Raw genomic sequence first — 16,461 nt, 5'->3', positions numbered from 1 at the left:
TCCTTTGCTTTCCAGGTTTGGCCTGGGGAAACTGCCTTCCCCGACTTCACCAACCCCCATACCCAGGACTGGTGGTATGACATGGTGAAGGAGTTCCACACTCAAGTTCCCTTTGATGGCATGTGGATTGTAAGTGGCCGGCCTTTTCTACATTTTCTGCTAATAGCATAGGTGTCTGCATTAGTTAACCCTGCTCTATACACCATCCTGAGTAGCTGTTCTGTCTTTCCAGGACATGAATGAGCCGTCTAATTTTGTAAGAGGCTCTGTGCAAGGTTGCCCCAACAATGAGCTAGAAAATCCTCCCTATGTACCAGGTAATTACTTCCCCCCCCTCACCCCATGCTTCCGCTATCCCAGCTGAGCATCTTGAGGTGCCCAGGCCCCATCCATCTGGCATGTTGTTGGGTCTTTTTGGTTATGTTTGACCCCTTTCCACTTCCTCACCAGCTGTAACCAGTTGAGTTTAACCAACAATGGATAATCTGGGTAACTAGAGAAGTGTTTGCATCAGGAAGGCACAGGAAGTGAGAGACCTAGGAGAGAGCTTTAAACTGCTCATCTACAGAGTATGTAAGAATTAATTCCTGAATAAAGGCAGCTAGGCCTGGCATCAGGAAGACTTAAGTGCAAATCCAGCCTCATGTGCTAACTGTGATCCTGGGCAGATCACTTAATCTGTCAAATGAGCTGCAGAAGGAAATGGCAAATCACTCCAGGATCCTTGCTAAGAAAACCCCAAAAGGAGACCTGAAGAACTGGACATAACTGAAATGACTGACAAAGAGAAATTCCTCCATAGAGAGAGGACTTGGGTTTATGCCAAAGCCAAAGGAGCCAAGGGGTGGGTGGGTGACCAGAGTTTGGATTTGCCCTGGTCTTTGAGGTTTGAGCAGTACACCATCCTCTGGCTTTTTCACTGCAGGTGTGATTGGAGGTGCCCTCAATGCAGCGACCATCTGTGCCTCCAGTCGTCAGTACCTGTCTTCTCACTACAATTTGCACACTCTGTATGGACTGACTGAAGCCATTGCCTCCCATGAGTAAGGGAAGCAGATCTGTCCCTCTGACCCTCCCCTCTCCCATGCCCTCTGCTTCTTCCTTGCCCCTTTAATATCATAAGTAGGTGATCTAGGGTTAAGAGAAGCAGGCAGTGCCCTCTACCCTTCCCCAGCCCCTCACCTCAGAAAGTTCTACCTGTCTGTTGTTAGATTGGGTGGGAAAGGGGCAGGTCTGTCTTTTCTGAAAAACTGAAAAATGGAATGATCCAACTAAACAGACCTTGAGGTGGGGGGCGGCGACTGTTATTCAAGTTATCACAAGTAGGAGTGTTAAAGAGGATGAATTATGTTTAGGATCAGAGGTTAGACCAGAGCATGTGTATGCCCTAACTAGCCTTAAATATTCCCTTTATGTATAGTAAATACCACAGGACACTCTCCTCCCTAGGTACAGCTAACTTAACCCAAAAATGCCTGCAGTGTACCTTAGGCTGAGGTGATAGGTATTTCTGTCAGTGGAGTCGTCTCTGTCAGTGGAGTCATCTAGAACTTGGGAATGGATTGTGGGGAGAGCTAAGGGACTGATGCCTAGAGTAAACAAGTTCTGGGGTTTAAATTTCAGATTTATTGATTCATACCGAGGCACAGAGGGAGGGTCTGGGAGTAAATGAGAACCCCACTCTCAAACACCTGCTCCCCTCACAGTGCCCTGGTGAAGGTTCGGGGACTGCGCCCCTTTGTGATATCCCGATCGACTTTTGCTGGCCATGGCCGTTATGCTGGTCACTGGACAGGAGATGTGGATAGCAACTGGGAACAGCTGTACTACTCTGTACCAGGTAAGAGCCAAGGGACTTGCCTGGGAGCTCTGGTAAGACCTTGCCATTCACCACCCAACCTCAGGTCTTGGGATGCTGGCTCAAACAAGGGGGTTATTAAAGAATAGGTTTCTTCAGTCATCCATTATCTGTGCAGTTCAGATGCTTCCAGTCTTGAATCAGAGCCTGCTATCCTGGTAGATGGCAGCTCAGAGGTGGTTCATGATGATGCTAAAGAAGGTTCATGATGATGCTAAAGAGACTGTAGGGAAGTGATTGGCTAGATGGGATGGTAAGCAAGTCTGAGCAAAAACTTTTGATTTTTTTTTCTATCTCTGGCCAGGTTGCAAAAAATCTTTAGGAAATAAAGTGCTATTTTTAAAAAACTACTTAATTTGGGTAGCTATGAAAATTATAGGAGCTTCTGGGAGAGATTTTTTTTCACTTTAGAGATGAGGTAATAAATTGCATATATATATATACATACATATATACATACATATATACATATATATATATATATATATATATATATATATATATATATATCCTACTGAATTCTCCTACTGAATCCTACTGAATTTATTTTTTTCTTTTATTTAAGGCAATGGGGTTAAGAGTGACTTGCCCAAGCTCACACAGCTAGGCAATTATTAAGTGTCTATGAGGCTGGATTTGAACTTAAGTCCTCCTGTCTCTAGGGCCAGTGGTCTATCTACTGTGCCACCTCGCTGCCCCTCATTGTCTTTAAATATACTGAATGTTGTAAAAGGAAATGACTTTGAAAAAGGTACTTTGGTGAAAAAACAATAGTTTTTGCTTCCCTTGATGCATTCCCTAGCAATTAAAGTTAATTCATTAAAAAGAAAAAAGTAGCATCTGTGCTTAAAAAAGCCTAATAAGACAGGGGATTATAGGATCTTATCTTTATATTAAAACATTAATTATGTTAGCTAACAATTATATAACACTTTATGGTTTGCAAAGTACTTTATGAGATGTCATTTGATTCTAAGAATCTTGTGAGTTAAGTACTATTACCTCATGCTTCAGATCAAGAAACTAAGGATGGGAGAGGTTAAGTGACATATGCAGTATCTAAGGCAGAATTCTTTTTTTTGTTTGTTTTTTTTTTTTGCAAGGCAATGGGGTTAAGTGACTTGCCCAAGGTCACACAAACTAGGTAATTATTAAGTGTCTGAGGCTGTATTTGAATTCAGGTCCTCCTGACTCTAGGGCTGGTACTCTATTTACTGTACCACTTAGCTGCCCCCAAGGCAGAATTCAAACTCATCTCCTTGTCCAGTGCCCCTGTTGGTATGACACCTCCAGACCTCTGTGTATTTTATATTGTGCATTATCAGAAGGGTTATAAGAACTACTAACTAGACACTGTGGAATGCGTCATTATAGTCCTGGTTTGACTCACATAAACATACAGGATTGTTGTGAGATTCCATTATCTCATATTTTACGAGATTCAAAAGGCAGGTCCCTGGCCCTCATCTTCCAATATAGCTCTAATTCTGACCTAAAGCCGACCTTCCCATAGCAGAGAGAATTCCGGTACTTGTTTTCTACCCCCCTTCCTTGAGTGCTTAGCAGTGCCCTCCACCTGAGGGTTCTGTTTGAGGGTTCTCGGCCCCAGTGCCAGCCTGACCAGTCCAAGAAAAGCCAGGGAAAACTTGGCAAGAACTAGGTGAAGGTGGCATGTAGAACTGGAGGCCAGCTGAGACACCTAGGGACTGTGGTCCTGAGATTCCAGAGATAATTGCATATAGTTCCTTGTACATGGGCACTTGATAAATATTGATTTAAAATTTAATTTCTCCCTTTAAACAAGAATTATGGAGGTTTTCCATGATATAATCAGAAAAAAATAGGCCTGGAATTCAGAGGCCCAGGATTGATTCCTACCTTAGGCCTTCAGAGGTTTATGTAGCCTTTTCTCTGAACCTTCTTCTTGCCATCTGTATGATGGGGACAGTACTATTTGAACTACTTCCTAATTGAGGTTTGTGAAGAAAAGGCTTTACACGTCACTCTTGGGTTGCTATTGATAAAAGTTTTTAGGGGCAGCTCAGTGGTGCAGTAGATAGAGCACCATCCCTGGAGTCTGGAGAACCTGAGTTCAAATCCAGCTTCAGACATTTGACACTTACTTTCTGTATGACCCTGGACCTTGCAAAAAAAAAAATACAAATAATAATAAAATAAATGAAAGTTTGTGAATGGAGAGGAACCATAATAACAGTTAGCATTTTTACGGTGCTTAAAGGATTGCAAAATGCTTTACAAATATTCTCATTTGATCCAACAATCCCAGAAGGTGAGTACTGTTGTTATTCCCATTTTTACAGATGAAAAAATTGAGGCTGACAGAAGTGATTTGCCCAGGGTAACACAGCTAGTAAGGTTGGATTTGAACTCGGGTCCTCTTAAATCTAGCTCCAGTACTTTATGCACTGAGCTACCCATTGCCTTCTCTACCTTTTTCCTCGGAACACTGAGAATTAAAAAAATGATACACAGGTTATATAAATATTATTCATTATTGTGACATATTCACAAAATGTTAAATCTGGAAGAGAGATTAGAAGTCATCTGGTCCACATCCCTCATTTTATAAATGAGGAAGCCAGTGCCCAGGCAGATGAAATGACTGGCTTCAAGCCATACCACTAGTTAATTACTGTTTTGACTAAAATTTTAACTCATTTTCTGATGCCTAACCTACCACTTTGTACACTATAATAATAATTTTGTGATTAAAAACAAAGAACAGGAATTCCAGCCTTATCAAAGTTTGCATAGACTTTTCCAGAAGATCTAACAGAGAGTTTTGTTTGCTCCAGTTCATTTCTGGAGATAAGTTATTACAGATCAAACCAAGCATGGGTTATTGCTGCTGTTTCTTCCAAATTGTTGCTGTTGCATGAATTCCTGGAAGGAAAAGGATAAGAAATCAATCCTTTTTTTCTTAGATACTTCCTTTTTGTCTGTTTCATCTCATTTTTCAGCCACAACTATTGGCACACCTGGGCCAGGAAATTGGTATTACTATCAGCCCTGTACTGTGCTAAGCTGCTCTATTCAACTCAACAAATACTTTTATAATCATTTACTATGTAAGGGACTCCAAGAGTGACACCCCCCCAACCCCCGCTGTCATGGAGTGTGAACTTCTGGGGTGAGAGGCTGAGGCCTTGAGGAAAAGGACCAATGTCAAAATGCATTATGGTTATGGAATGATGAAGTACTCTTTTATTTTCTTAGATGCTTTGCTAACAGATTCCACCTCCATGAATACTTGGAAGTATTGGAAAGTTGAGGTTTTATTTTTTTTAGTTGGTTTGTAGGCAGATTGAATCTCCAAACCCAGTCCCAATGAAGACTGGAGGCTTCAGTCTCCTCCTAGGCGGGATCTTTGGTCCTTGAGAAGCAGCATATTTTGTTCAGCCAAAGTGATTTTTTTTCTTAGATAGTTCAGGACATAGCATAAATCAAACACAGCTTTCATGAGTAGCAGTAGATGTCAAGTCAAGAATGTCTTTATACCTGATTTCTGAAAAGAACCAGGACTGGGACAGTGACCTTTATTATCTGAGTAATGGCAATCTTCTTCCCTTCCCCACCTTCCAGCCAGGTGATTGAGCATGCTCTAGTATCCTCATCATCTTGTGATACTACCTTACTGGATTCCACCCAAAACTCCCTAGAGCTAACAACTGGCTCTTAGGTTTCACTTAATGTGGAAGTTAGAAAATAGGTAGGCAACTAGGTGGTGCCATAATACATAGAGGACTGGCGTGGAATGAGGAAGACTCATCTTCCTGAATTAAAATCAGGCCTCAGACACTTAACTAGCTGTGTGACCCTGGGCAAATCACTGAACCCAGTTTATACCAGTTTCCTCATCTATCAAAAGGGCTGGACAAAGAAATGGCAAAAAAAAAAAAACTCTAGTATTTTTGCTAAGAAAACTTTAAATGGGGTCAGAGGGAATATTGAAATGTCTAATCAACAAAAAAGAAATATGTACTAACAAGTCCAGTCATAGATGTAATCTCCAAATGGTTAGCTTCATATTTATCTGTAAATACAGACTGTTTATGTCCCTCATTCTGACCTTCTGTCTCAAAACAACATCCCATGGTTCATCCCATGTAAATCTTGTGTACCAAAAATGACTCATCATGACCCTTCTTTCTTCAGTTCTACTGAATGTAAGTCATCTACCTACAGAGGACAAATAACTTATTAGTAATCATTGGGAAGGGATTGTTGAGAGAGGTGGAGAGAATAAGAGTCATATTTTCTCTCTTTTTTGCAGGCCTTAATGAAGATTAATTCATTAGATAAACATACCATGATGCCTTCTTTGTCTAGGGCATGGGTAGAGGAGGCAATCTACAGTGGGAATCCTTGGTGATAAGTCAGTAATTACCTTGAACAATTCTGGCACCTTATCATAGATTTTTTTTTCCTCATTCCCTAAAGGGGTTCTCCTCTTTAACTTGTTCGGGGTACCTCTGGTGGGAGCAGACATCTGTGGCTTCTTGAGCAATACTTCAGAAGAATTGTGTGTGCGATGGACCCAACTGGGGGCCTTCTATCCCTTCATGAGGAACCACAATAACAAATATAACCAGGTAAGGAAGATAAGGGCAACTAAGTGGTACAGTGGAGAGAGTGACAGGTCTGAGGTCAGGAAGACCAACTTCCCAATTTTAAATCCAACCTTAAACATACATACTAGCTGTGTGACTCTGAACAAGTCATTTAGCCCTGTTTGCCTCAGTTTCCTCATCTGTAAAATGAGCTGGAAAAGGAAATGACAAAACCCCCTGGTATCTTTGCTGGGAAAACCAAATGGAATCTCAAAGAGTCAGACACTCCTGAAAAACAGTTGATTGACAAAAGGAGGATATGGTCTGGGCTGAAAGGCCTTCCATGCTTTTACTTCTAACATATCTGCCTTAGACTTGGAAATGTGGTCTGGAGAATCCAAAAGACTTAGAGGGTTGGAAAGAAGGACATACTTGGCAAGGGGTATGAGGCTCTAGCTTCCCCTCTATAGTTGGGGTGTGTGTGTGTGTGTGTGGCTGGGTGCTAACATCTGGCAACCATCTCCAGCTGTGGAGGGAGGATCTCTACTAGTTACAGTCAGCTAGGAGAATGTGGATACTGAGTGAACCATACAAAAGGACCGTAAATAAACATAGCTTGACCACCCCTTCTTCCTACTTCCAGAGACTCCTCAAGCTTTTTAAATAACTTGTTCCCCCTCCATCTGAGAAGAGCTCTGCAATAGTCAGTGAGACTTAGGGACCAGAGGGCCCCCCCTGCCCCTCACTGCTTCCTCCTTTGCAGCCCCAGGAGCCGTATGTCTTCAGTGAAGAGGCTCAGCAGGCAATGAGGAAAGCCTTTATTTTGCGCTACATGCTCCTGCCCTATCTCTATACCCTGTTCTACAAAGCTCATTCTCGTGGAGAGACTGTGGCTCGGCCCTTGTTTTTGGAGTAAGTATTCCTGTGAAAGGGGGATGGAACAGGCTGGTTGTGACTCTGGCTTTGAGGCAGTCCTGCATTCTGGAACCCTGTTCTCCTCTTTTAGGTTCCTTCCCCTGTTAAGTAGAGTTGATGGCTGCTTTAAAATTTGGGCATGTTGTTGGGAACTATGTCATAAGGTTGATCATGATGTTGCAAGTAGCTGGTGTGGTTGGCTTTATTCAGGCATGTGTGGTATCACTGACAAATCATTGACAGCAGGTAAAGGGCATAAAATGTAATTTCAAACATTTATTCGGCAGAATCAGTGAAACAGGAAAGCACAGTTGCAGAAAGCAAGTACTTCTCTGGTTCTTTACTCCTGTTCCAAGAATTTAGGCTTCCTCCTAGAAATATGTGATCTCTTACATTTAAATATTGATTATTGCCTTTGGGGGTCACACAGCTAGTTAAGTGTCTGAGGCCAGATTTTAATTCAGGCACTCCATTCATTCCCCAACATACTTCCCCTGCTTCAAACACTTTGTAAAATATTTTTAAAACATTCCCTTGACAAAGCAACTATTTCTGTATACACCAGTGCACCTGCTATCCTTGAACTTCCCCCAAATGGAAGCAACTGAGTTTCCTTAAAGACAAATTGGAATGGAATAGCTGTATTTGATTATTGTTTTTGTTTACATGCTTATAGTCATAACATTTCTCTGTTCTGTATCAGTTCATATAAGCCTTCAAGTTTCCTCATTTTCATTGCTTTTTGTATTTGTGTGTGTGTGTGTGTGTGTGTATGTGTGTGTGTGTGTATATGTATGTATTTTAAAACATAGTCTATGTCCCACACCACCGCCATGCCTGTAAGCAATTTTCCTCTTTCTTCCTTCCTTGGTCATGGGGACCTCAAAGCTTACCTTGGCCTGTGGACATTGGGTTTACCTCCTCCCCCTCCTTTCAATCAGTAAAATACCATGCTGCCACATAATCCCAAGCCTCACAAATGTTGAGATCCTATTTTGCAATCTCTCCTTTTCAACGCCTTGATTTTCCTCAAAAGGAAAGTTGACTTAACTCAAATTGAGTCACTCTTAAACCTAATAAAGTTTAGTAGGAAAAACCCTAGACTAGAAGTCAGGAAAGCATCTTCTAACCTGCCACAAAGTAGTTAGGCAACTGAAAAAAATATTTCCCCTGTTTGAAACCCAATTTTCTTATTTGTAAAATATGCATAATCAGATGCTACCTAGTGGGTAAAACCCATAGCTTCCCTGGCTCATGTAATACTTCTCTTCCCCAATATACCAATCAGACGTGTCATTTTGATAGGTTTCCCTTGGACCGAAATACCTGGACACTGGACCGACAGTTCCTGTGGGGGGAAGTTCTCCTCATTACTCCGGTACTTGAAGCTGGAAAGACTGAAGTGAATGGCTATTTTCCGGCCGGTACATGGTACCCACTTTTGGAGGTGAATCTGTTACCATTAAATCCCTGGCCTCACTCACAAGTCAGGAAGAAAGTTCAGATGGGATGACCTGTATCACATTTGCCAGATGACCTTTGGGGTGACTCAAAGAATAAATTATTAGCATTTTCCTCTACTTCAGGAAAGAAATATTATTCCTTTGCACCTCATATTGACCTAAAAACCTATAGTAAATTCAGCTACAGTAAACAGTAGGAGGCATTATTCTCATATTCTGGACTTCGATACTGCATTTAGTTTGTCCCTCAGGTAGGGAAAGAATCAGACAGACTCCTGATAGAGCCAGGGACATTGTCACTGCTTAAGCCTTGTTGACTTTATGTCTGTCTCTCCAGGTACCAATGGAGCCCCTTAATGACTTGTCTCCTTCATCTTCTACTCTCCATGACTCAGTCATCCATAGCAAAGGGCAGTGGTTCACTCTGTCAGCACCACTTGAAGTGATCAACATTCACCTCCGGGCTGGGTATATCCTTCCACTGCAGGTGCAGAAGGGGTTGTTAGTGGTTGAATCTCTTTATCCATTACCAGGACTGCTATGAAATCCCTTTCCATCATCACCTTGCCCAAGAAATCAAACAAGAAATTATGTTCAACTAATATTGTTTGCCCTAGTCTCTCCTCATCTGATCATGTTGGGACTCATACATTTTCCCCATACCTTCAAACTGATTCCACTGTTAGAAAGTATAGGATTAGATCAGAAGGCAGTTAGATGGTCTATAGGAGAAACTAAGTTTTACTTTTTTTTGGGGAGGGCATGGGGGTAAGAAAAGGAACCAGCGGTAACTTGAGTCCTTTTGCAGGCTACCTATAGAGTCTCCCCTTACTGCTTTGTGGAAAGCATGGACAGGAGATAGAAGCAGGAGTGAGGGCAGTCTTAAAACAATAAAAAAATTAGTAATTTATTAAGTATCTATTACCTTCCAGGCAAGCGTTGTATGTAAATATCTGACTTTGCCAGTAACTCAGAAAGGATCTCAGAAGTCATCTGTCTGCCCCCAAAACTGAGGCAAGAATAGTCTCTATAATTTATATCCTGTCTCCCCCTGAAGATAGTTAAGTAGAATCCATTGTTTCCCAAGGCATCCAGTCCTACTTTGAGACAGATGTACTTGTTAAAAAATGTTACCTTTCAAGTTGCCCTGTTGAGTCATAGTGTGTATTGCAGTGGGTCCCAGGCATCTCAGGAAGCATCTCTCTGATTTTTTCCCTGGAACCAGGATCCTGGCCTCACCACCACAGAGTCCCGCAATAAGCCAATGACCTTGATTGTGGCCTTAACTCCAAGTGGCATGGCCCAAGGGGAGCTGTTCTGGGATGATGGAGAGACCCTCGGGACACTGGAATGGGGTCACTATACCCAAATCACGTTCCTGGCTAACAATGTGAGTCCTTGATTCTGGGATAAAGCAGTTGCAGAAGTAGAAACCGGTTTGGGGGAAGGGGAGGGGAGATGACCAGGTGTGCCTGATCTCAAATCTAGAACATGGAATTGATTGAAGAGTTGTGAGTATGTATCAGAAGAGGATACCCATCTTAACAGTAGTGACTGCAGGTATCTAGAATTAGACTTCTTGTTTAATAGAAGCAGCAGAGAAAGCTTATCCCAAAGGGAAATGGAACCTTTTTTTAATATAAATTTATTTATTTTTCCAATTACATGCAAAGATAGTTCTCAGCATTCATTTTTTTTGGTAACCTTTTGAGTTCCCATAATTTTCTCCCTCCCTCTCTTCCCTATTCCTTCCCCTTGTTGACAAGCAATCTGATACAAGTTTAACATATATAGCTATATTAAACATATTTCCATTTTGGTCATGTTGTGAATGAAAACAGAACAAAAGGAAACAAAAACCTTGAGGAGGGAGAAAACCATAAAGCATAAAATAAGTTTCAAAAATTGAAAATAGGATTCCTTTGGTTTGTGTTAAGATTTCATAGTTCTTTCTCTGGATGTGGATGGTATTTTCCATCACAAGTCCTTTAGAATTGTCTTTGATCCTTTGTACTGCTGAGAAAAGCTAAATCTGTCATCCCACAATGTTACTGTTAATGTGTACAATGTTCTCCTAGTTCTACTCACTCAGCATCAGTTCATGTAATTCTTTCCAGGTTTTTCTGAAGTCTACTCATTCACAATTTCTTACAGAACAATAGTACTCCATTACATTCATATACCAACTTGTTCAGCCATTCCCCATTTGTTGGGTTTTGTACATGTGGGTCTTTTCCCCTGCATCAAGGGGTATGCAGTTTTATTGACCTTTGGTCATAATAGGACCTATTTCTAAAGGATTGTGGATAGGCCTTTCCTTGTCTGGAAAAAGATGAAGCACCAGGAACCTGAGATACTTTGACTTTGTTTGAGCATCTTGGAGAAGTGTCCCACATCTTGATTGAGATTATACTTTACAGATTTTTCCCCCACAACATCAAGGTGATGTCCAACATTATTTTCCCCTCTTATGCAGAGGAAGAAACGACTTCAGGAAGGCTATAATTTTCCCATTGAAACTAGTGAAACTCTGATTTGACCCCATAAGTACCTGGGACCAAATCGCTTCTCCTTAACATCAACACTTTTATCTTTCTCTTTTGCTTGAAACAGAATGTCATTCTGAATAACCTGGTACAAGTGACCAAGGAGGGCACCAACCTGAAATTGAGAAAAGTGACCATTCTAGGTGTGACCAGCAACCCCCATCAGGTTGTCTCCAATGGCATCCCAGTCTTCAACTTTTCCTATGATGCTGATACCAAGGCAAGAGAATTAAGAATCCAGATAGCAATGATTAAAAGGGGACTTGCAGAGCAGTTGATTTCCAGTGTTTGAAGAAAAGTTTATAAATAGTCTGTTGAGAGTTTCCATTCTAAAACAGATCAGAAATTTGTTATCCTTGATGTCTCCCCTTAGAAACCTTGCTAAACTATGTCTATGAAAGCTTTAAAACTTGATCAAAGAAGCAACCAAGAAATCCTTACTGTGCACTGGGCAAACATTTAACTTGCCTCTTCAGTCCCTGGGGTGTGGAGTGAAGGAATTATGGCCTTCATATCTCAAGGCCTATTTTTAGTGAATTGCTTGCTAATCTTTCTTCTAGGCTCTCTAAGATACTGGCATTGATGTGTAAAGCATTAGAAATGATTAGTGCCTTATGTTTTTCAAAACAGTAAAATAATTAAAGATGACAGGTTCTCATAAAGAAGCATATTAGCATATAATTAAACTGACCTCGAAAGATCTGAGTTGAAATTCTACCTCTGATACATACTAGCCATGTGGCTCTGGGCAAGTTACCTAACCTTGATGGCCCAGGCAACTCTGAGACCACAGAATGGCAGAAAAGGTGTTAGCATGCATTGGCAGAAAAGTTTAGTCCCCAAGAACCCCATACTTTAAAAAGAGAGAGAGAGAGGAGAGAGAGAGAGAGAGAGAGAGAGAGAAGGGCAGCTAGCTGATGCAGTGAATAGAGTACTAGCCCTGGAATCAAAATGATCTGAGTTAAAATCTAGCCTCAGACATTTAATAATTACCTAGCTGTGTGACCTTGGGCAAGTCACTTAACCCCATTGCCTTGCAAAAACAAAACAAAAAAAACAGGAAAGAGCCCCATTCTTATGAAATCATATATCCTCTTTTCAAGTCTTTACAGAGAGAGATATCCTTTTGAACTGAGGAGTAAACTGGGGAAATGTGGTAACTGGAAAATTCCTTCCAAATTGCCTTATATAAAGATCCCCAATATTTTTATCATCCTCAAAAAGGGTCTGAAGCAAAAAAATTCTGAACACTGTCTTCTGAGTTGCTCTGTAAGGATTTCTTGTTTATGATCTTAGTTGTATTCTGCTTTTTTTTTTTTCAGATTCTGGATATCCCTGTGTCTTTGTCAGTAGTGGAACAGTTTCTCATCAGCTGGTCCTAACTGGAGGGATCCTGATATGTTTAATCCTTACTTTTTTGGAAGAAGAAAAAACTCATAAAGAAATAAGTTTCTATAACTGGTTCAATATATGTCATGGCCTTGGATGTTTGTGTTGCTACTTAGGAAGGTGACAAGGCAGGTTAGTCTACATTTGAAGACCAGCCTTTTGATGATGATTCATATGTCTTTTTTAAAAATTAGTGTTTTTCCATTAAAAGGAATTATTTTTCTCTCCCACTTTACCTATCCCACTGAGGAAGAAACAAAGAAAGCCATTGTAATTGAATATGCTTATTCAAGCAAAACAAATTCTCATATTGGTCATGTCCATTCTGCATATTTCTCTGTGTAGCAGTGGATAGCATTTGTGCATGTTTTTCTACATTGTGGTTGCTTAGTATCCCGATCCTGGGTTTTTCTCTTTGACACTGTTTGCCAGCCTATAACTAAGGACCTTGTCCAGTACAGAATCACTGGCATTGTGTAAATAATGAGACAGGATGTGACAAACAGGGAAGGCAATACTCTAATATCACCTATTATCCTCAGATCTGAGATATTGCTAGAAGGCTGACTATTAAATATACTAAAAAGGTATTCATTGGATTTCTTTTCCTTTGGGCATCTATTCTAGTCTTGGAGAGGTCATGGCAGTCACGAAATGTGTCTACATGGTGGTTGCTCTTCTAGCTGTTAGTTGAGCTTTGGCTCTAAACAGTGGTTGGGGGTTATCTAGTCAATGGGTTCAGGGTACCTAGGCTATTTATAAATAATAGTAATCAGAGGTAGAGTCAAGATGGCAGAGGAAAGGCAGAGTCTTGCCTGAGCTCCCTCCAAACTCCTAATAATTTTAAATAATGCACAATTCCTGAAGCAGAAGAACCCACAAAAAGATGAATTGAAATAAGTTTCCATCCAAACACAACTTAGAAGATTATTAGGCAAAGTCTGTTGCACCTAGCTAAGAGTGGAGCAATGAACCAGCCACTGTGGCAGTGGCTGGAACTCTCAGCCCACAGACAGACAGACAGGAGATCAAACAGTAGACTGGAAGGAGATTGTGCTCTTGGTTTGCACTGAGGCAGGACCAGAGCAGTAGATGTGACTTGGCCCACATTCAAATCTGGATCACATGTTGAGGAAGAGAACTAATGCACCAGGGCTTGCAGCCACACTTCCAGAAAAGCCACTCACAGAGTAAGGAGGATAGTAAACACACCTCTCCTTAGCAATATATCTCTAAAACCAGCTGCACAAGACCCCTGAAATTTGAGTCAGTGTGCCTTCAACCCTGGGAGCAGAGCCCCATTTTATCAGAGTTAAAAGTCAAGAAATAGATGGGGAAAATGAGGAAAGAACAGAAAAACTCTGATCATAGAAAGTTATAGTGATAAGGAAGATCAAAGCACATACTCAGAAGGTAATTAAACCAAAGCCTTCAAGAAACATGAATGGGACTCAGGCTAAGGGAGAACTTGGAAGGAATTTTGAAAAAATCAAATAAGAAGTAGCAGAAAAATTGGGAAGAGAAATGAAAGTGTTGTAAGAAAATCACAAAAAAAAAAGTCAAGTTTGGTAAAGGCAAAAAATACTGAAGAAAATAACACTTTGAAAATAGATTAAGCATAGGGGTAGCTAGGTGGTGCAGTGGATCGATCTGGAGTCAGGAGTACCTGAGTTCAAATGTGACCTCAGGCACTTAATAATGACCTAGCTGTGTGGCCTTGGGCAAGCCACTTAACCCCTTTTGCCTTGCAAAAAAAAAAAGAAAATAGACTAGGCCAAATGGGAAAAGAAATTCAAAAAAGCCAAGAGAAAGCCTTGAAAAGCAGAATTGGCCAAAGGAAAAATTTTATAAAATTAGGAGCCATTCCCTAATTGATAAATGATCAATAGATGTGAATAGTTTTCAGATGAAGTAATCAATGTTATCAGTAGTCATCTGAGAAGGTGCTCTAATTGCTGGTTGGAGGAATGTAAATTGAAACAATTCTGAATTACTACCTCATGTCTGTTAGACTGACTAATAGAACAGAAAAGGAAAATGATGTTGCAGGGAATGTGGGGAAAAATTAGATGTTCATGCACTGTTATAAACTGATTCTTTAGAGCATTTTGGAACTAAACCCAAAGAGCTATAAAACCACACAGACCTTTTGACCTAGTAGTGCTATTATTAGATCTATCCAAAAAGATATTTTTTAATTAAAGATTTTATTTATTCTGAGTTTTACAATTTTTCCTCCAATCTTACTTCCCCAGCCCCCCGCAGAAAGCAATTTGTCAGTCTCTCTATATTGTTTCTATGCTGTACATTGATCTAAATTGAGTGTGATGAGAGAAATCATATCCTTAAGGAAGAAACAAAGTATAAGAGATAACAAGATCAGACAATAAGATATCAGTCCAAAAAGACATTGTTAAAAAAAAGGGAAAATGACATGCATGCATACACACACACACACACACACACTCACAGAGAAATATTTATAGAAGCTCTTTTCTGGCAGGCATCTTCTGAGGATGCCCATCATTGGGGAATGTTTGAATAAATTGTGCTATGTGATTGTAATGGAATACTGTGCTCTTAGAAATGTTGAATAGGATGATTTCAGAAAAACTTGACTTTCATGAACTGATGCAAAGTGAAATGTACTGTGTTATGTACAACAGCAATATTGTAAGATGATCAGTTGTGAATGATTTAGCTATTCTCAGCAATATATTAATCCAAGACAGTTCTGAAGGGCTTATGATGAAGTTCCATTCCTGGATGAAGAACTGGTATCTAGATACAGATTGAAGCATTGAAACATGCTTTTTTAATTTTCTTTATTTTTCTTGAGGGTATTTTGAGGGGGGTTTTTTGGGTCTGTTTTCTTTCACAGCATGACTAATGGAATATGTTTTCCATGACTACACATATATATATATATATACCTGGTGTTGAATTGTTGGCTTTCTCAGTGAGGGGGGGTGGAGAACAAGGGAAGGGAAAGAATTTTGAACTCAAGTTTTAAAAAGGAATCTTAAAAATTCTTCGTACATGGAATTGGGGAAAAATAAAATACTAAATAAAATTATGATAATCAGTTGCCTTGAAGTTCATTCAGTTGTTCTAATAAAAGATATTTTGAATTAAGTTTCTGCTGCTGCTATTGGTGACTGAGGGAAGGGAAATTTTATGTGTCAGACATAATCTTAATTGGATCAGTTGTTCAAAAAACAGTCTTTTATAATATTTGCTCATTCAGAAAACAGCAAAAGTACTTTTTTTTGCAAGATTGCCAAGTTCTGGGGATACAAAGGTTATAAAAATTAATAAATGCAGCCTCTACCCTCATGGAGCTTGTGATCTATCAGGGAAATACGACATGGATATATCTTGAAGCAACCTTGATAATTAGAACCAATATGACAAGTACATTTTTATGAAATCACAGACATTTGAGGGAAAATGTCTTAGCACATAAAATATGTCACTGTTTTCAAATATAAACATAAAAACTACAACATTTTATAAATCCCTTGACGTTTTTATGCTTTTGCTTAATCTATTCCCTCTAAATCTGTAAAAAATGCAAAACTTTGCCAAGTCAAATTGGAACCGTGCTCAGAGCAATCTATTCATATTTTATCAAGAAAAACATTGCTTCCTGTAGCTATGACTTGGTCTGGTTTTTGACAAGCATAATATAGGATTGTTGTCATTTCCAACCCCCATTT

General features: G+C 40.1%; 1 protein-coding gene across 1 annotated transcript in view; it reads left to right on the top strand.

Annotated features, from left to right (window-relative positions):
* Window positions 1-15,864, top strand: part of LOC141514291 (lysosomal alpha-glucosidase-like) — a 37,758-nt gene extending 21,894 nt beyond the window's left edge. The window contains 11 exon segments of the mRNA XM_074224989.1: window positions 16-129; window positions 233-317; window positions 926-1,043; window positions 1,707-1,840; window positions 6,320-6,471; window positions 7,193-7,341; window positions 8,650-8,791; window positions 9,145-9,294; window positions 10,033-10,197; window positions 11,421-11,573; window positions 12,676-15,864. Coding sequence (XP_074081090.1) covers window positions 16-129; window positions 233-317; window positions 926-1,043; window positions 1,707-1,840; window positions 6,320-6,471; window positions 7,193-7,341; window positions 8,650-8,791; window positions 9,145-9,294; window positions 10,033-10,197; window positions 11,421-11,573; window positions 12,676-12,735 — 1,422 coding nt within the window. The 3' untranslated portion in view covers window positions 12,736-15,864.
* Window positions 15,865-16,461: the final 597 nt, after the last annotated feature.

The sequence above is a fragment of the Macrotis lagotis genome, chromosome 2 (assembly GCF_037893015.1).
Source record: "Macrotis lagotis isolate mMagLag1 chromosome 2, bilby.v1.9.chrom.fasta, whole genome shotgun sequence".
Taxonomy (NCBI): domain Eukaryota; kingdom Metazoa; phylum Chordata; class Mammalia; order Peramelemorphia; family Peramelidae; genus Macrotis; species Macrotis lagotis.
Note: the sequence above shows the minus strand (reverse complement) of the source record. Positions and strands in the feature narration are given on the sequence as shown.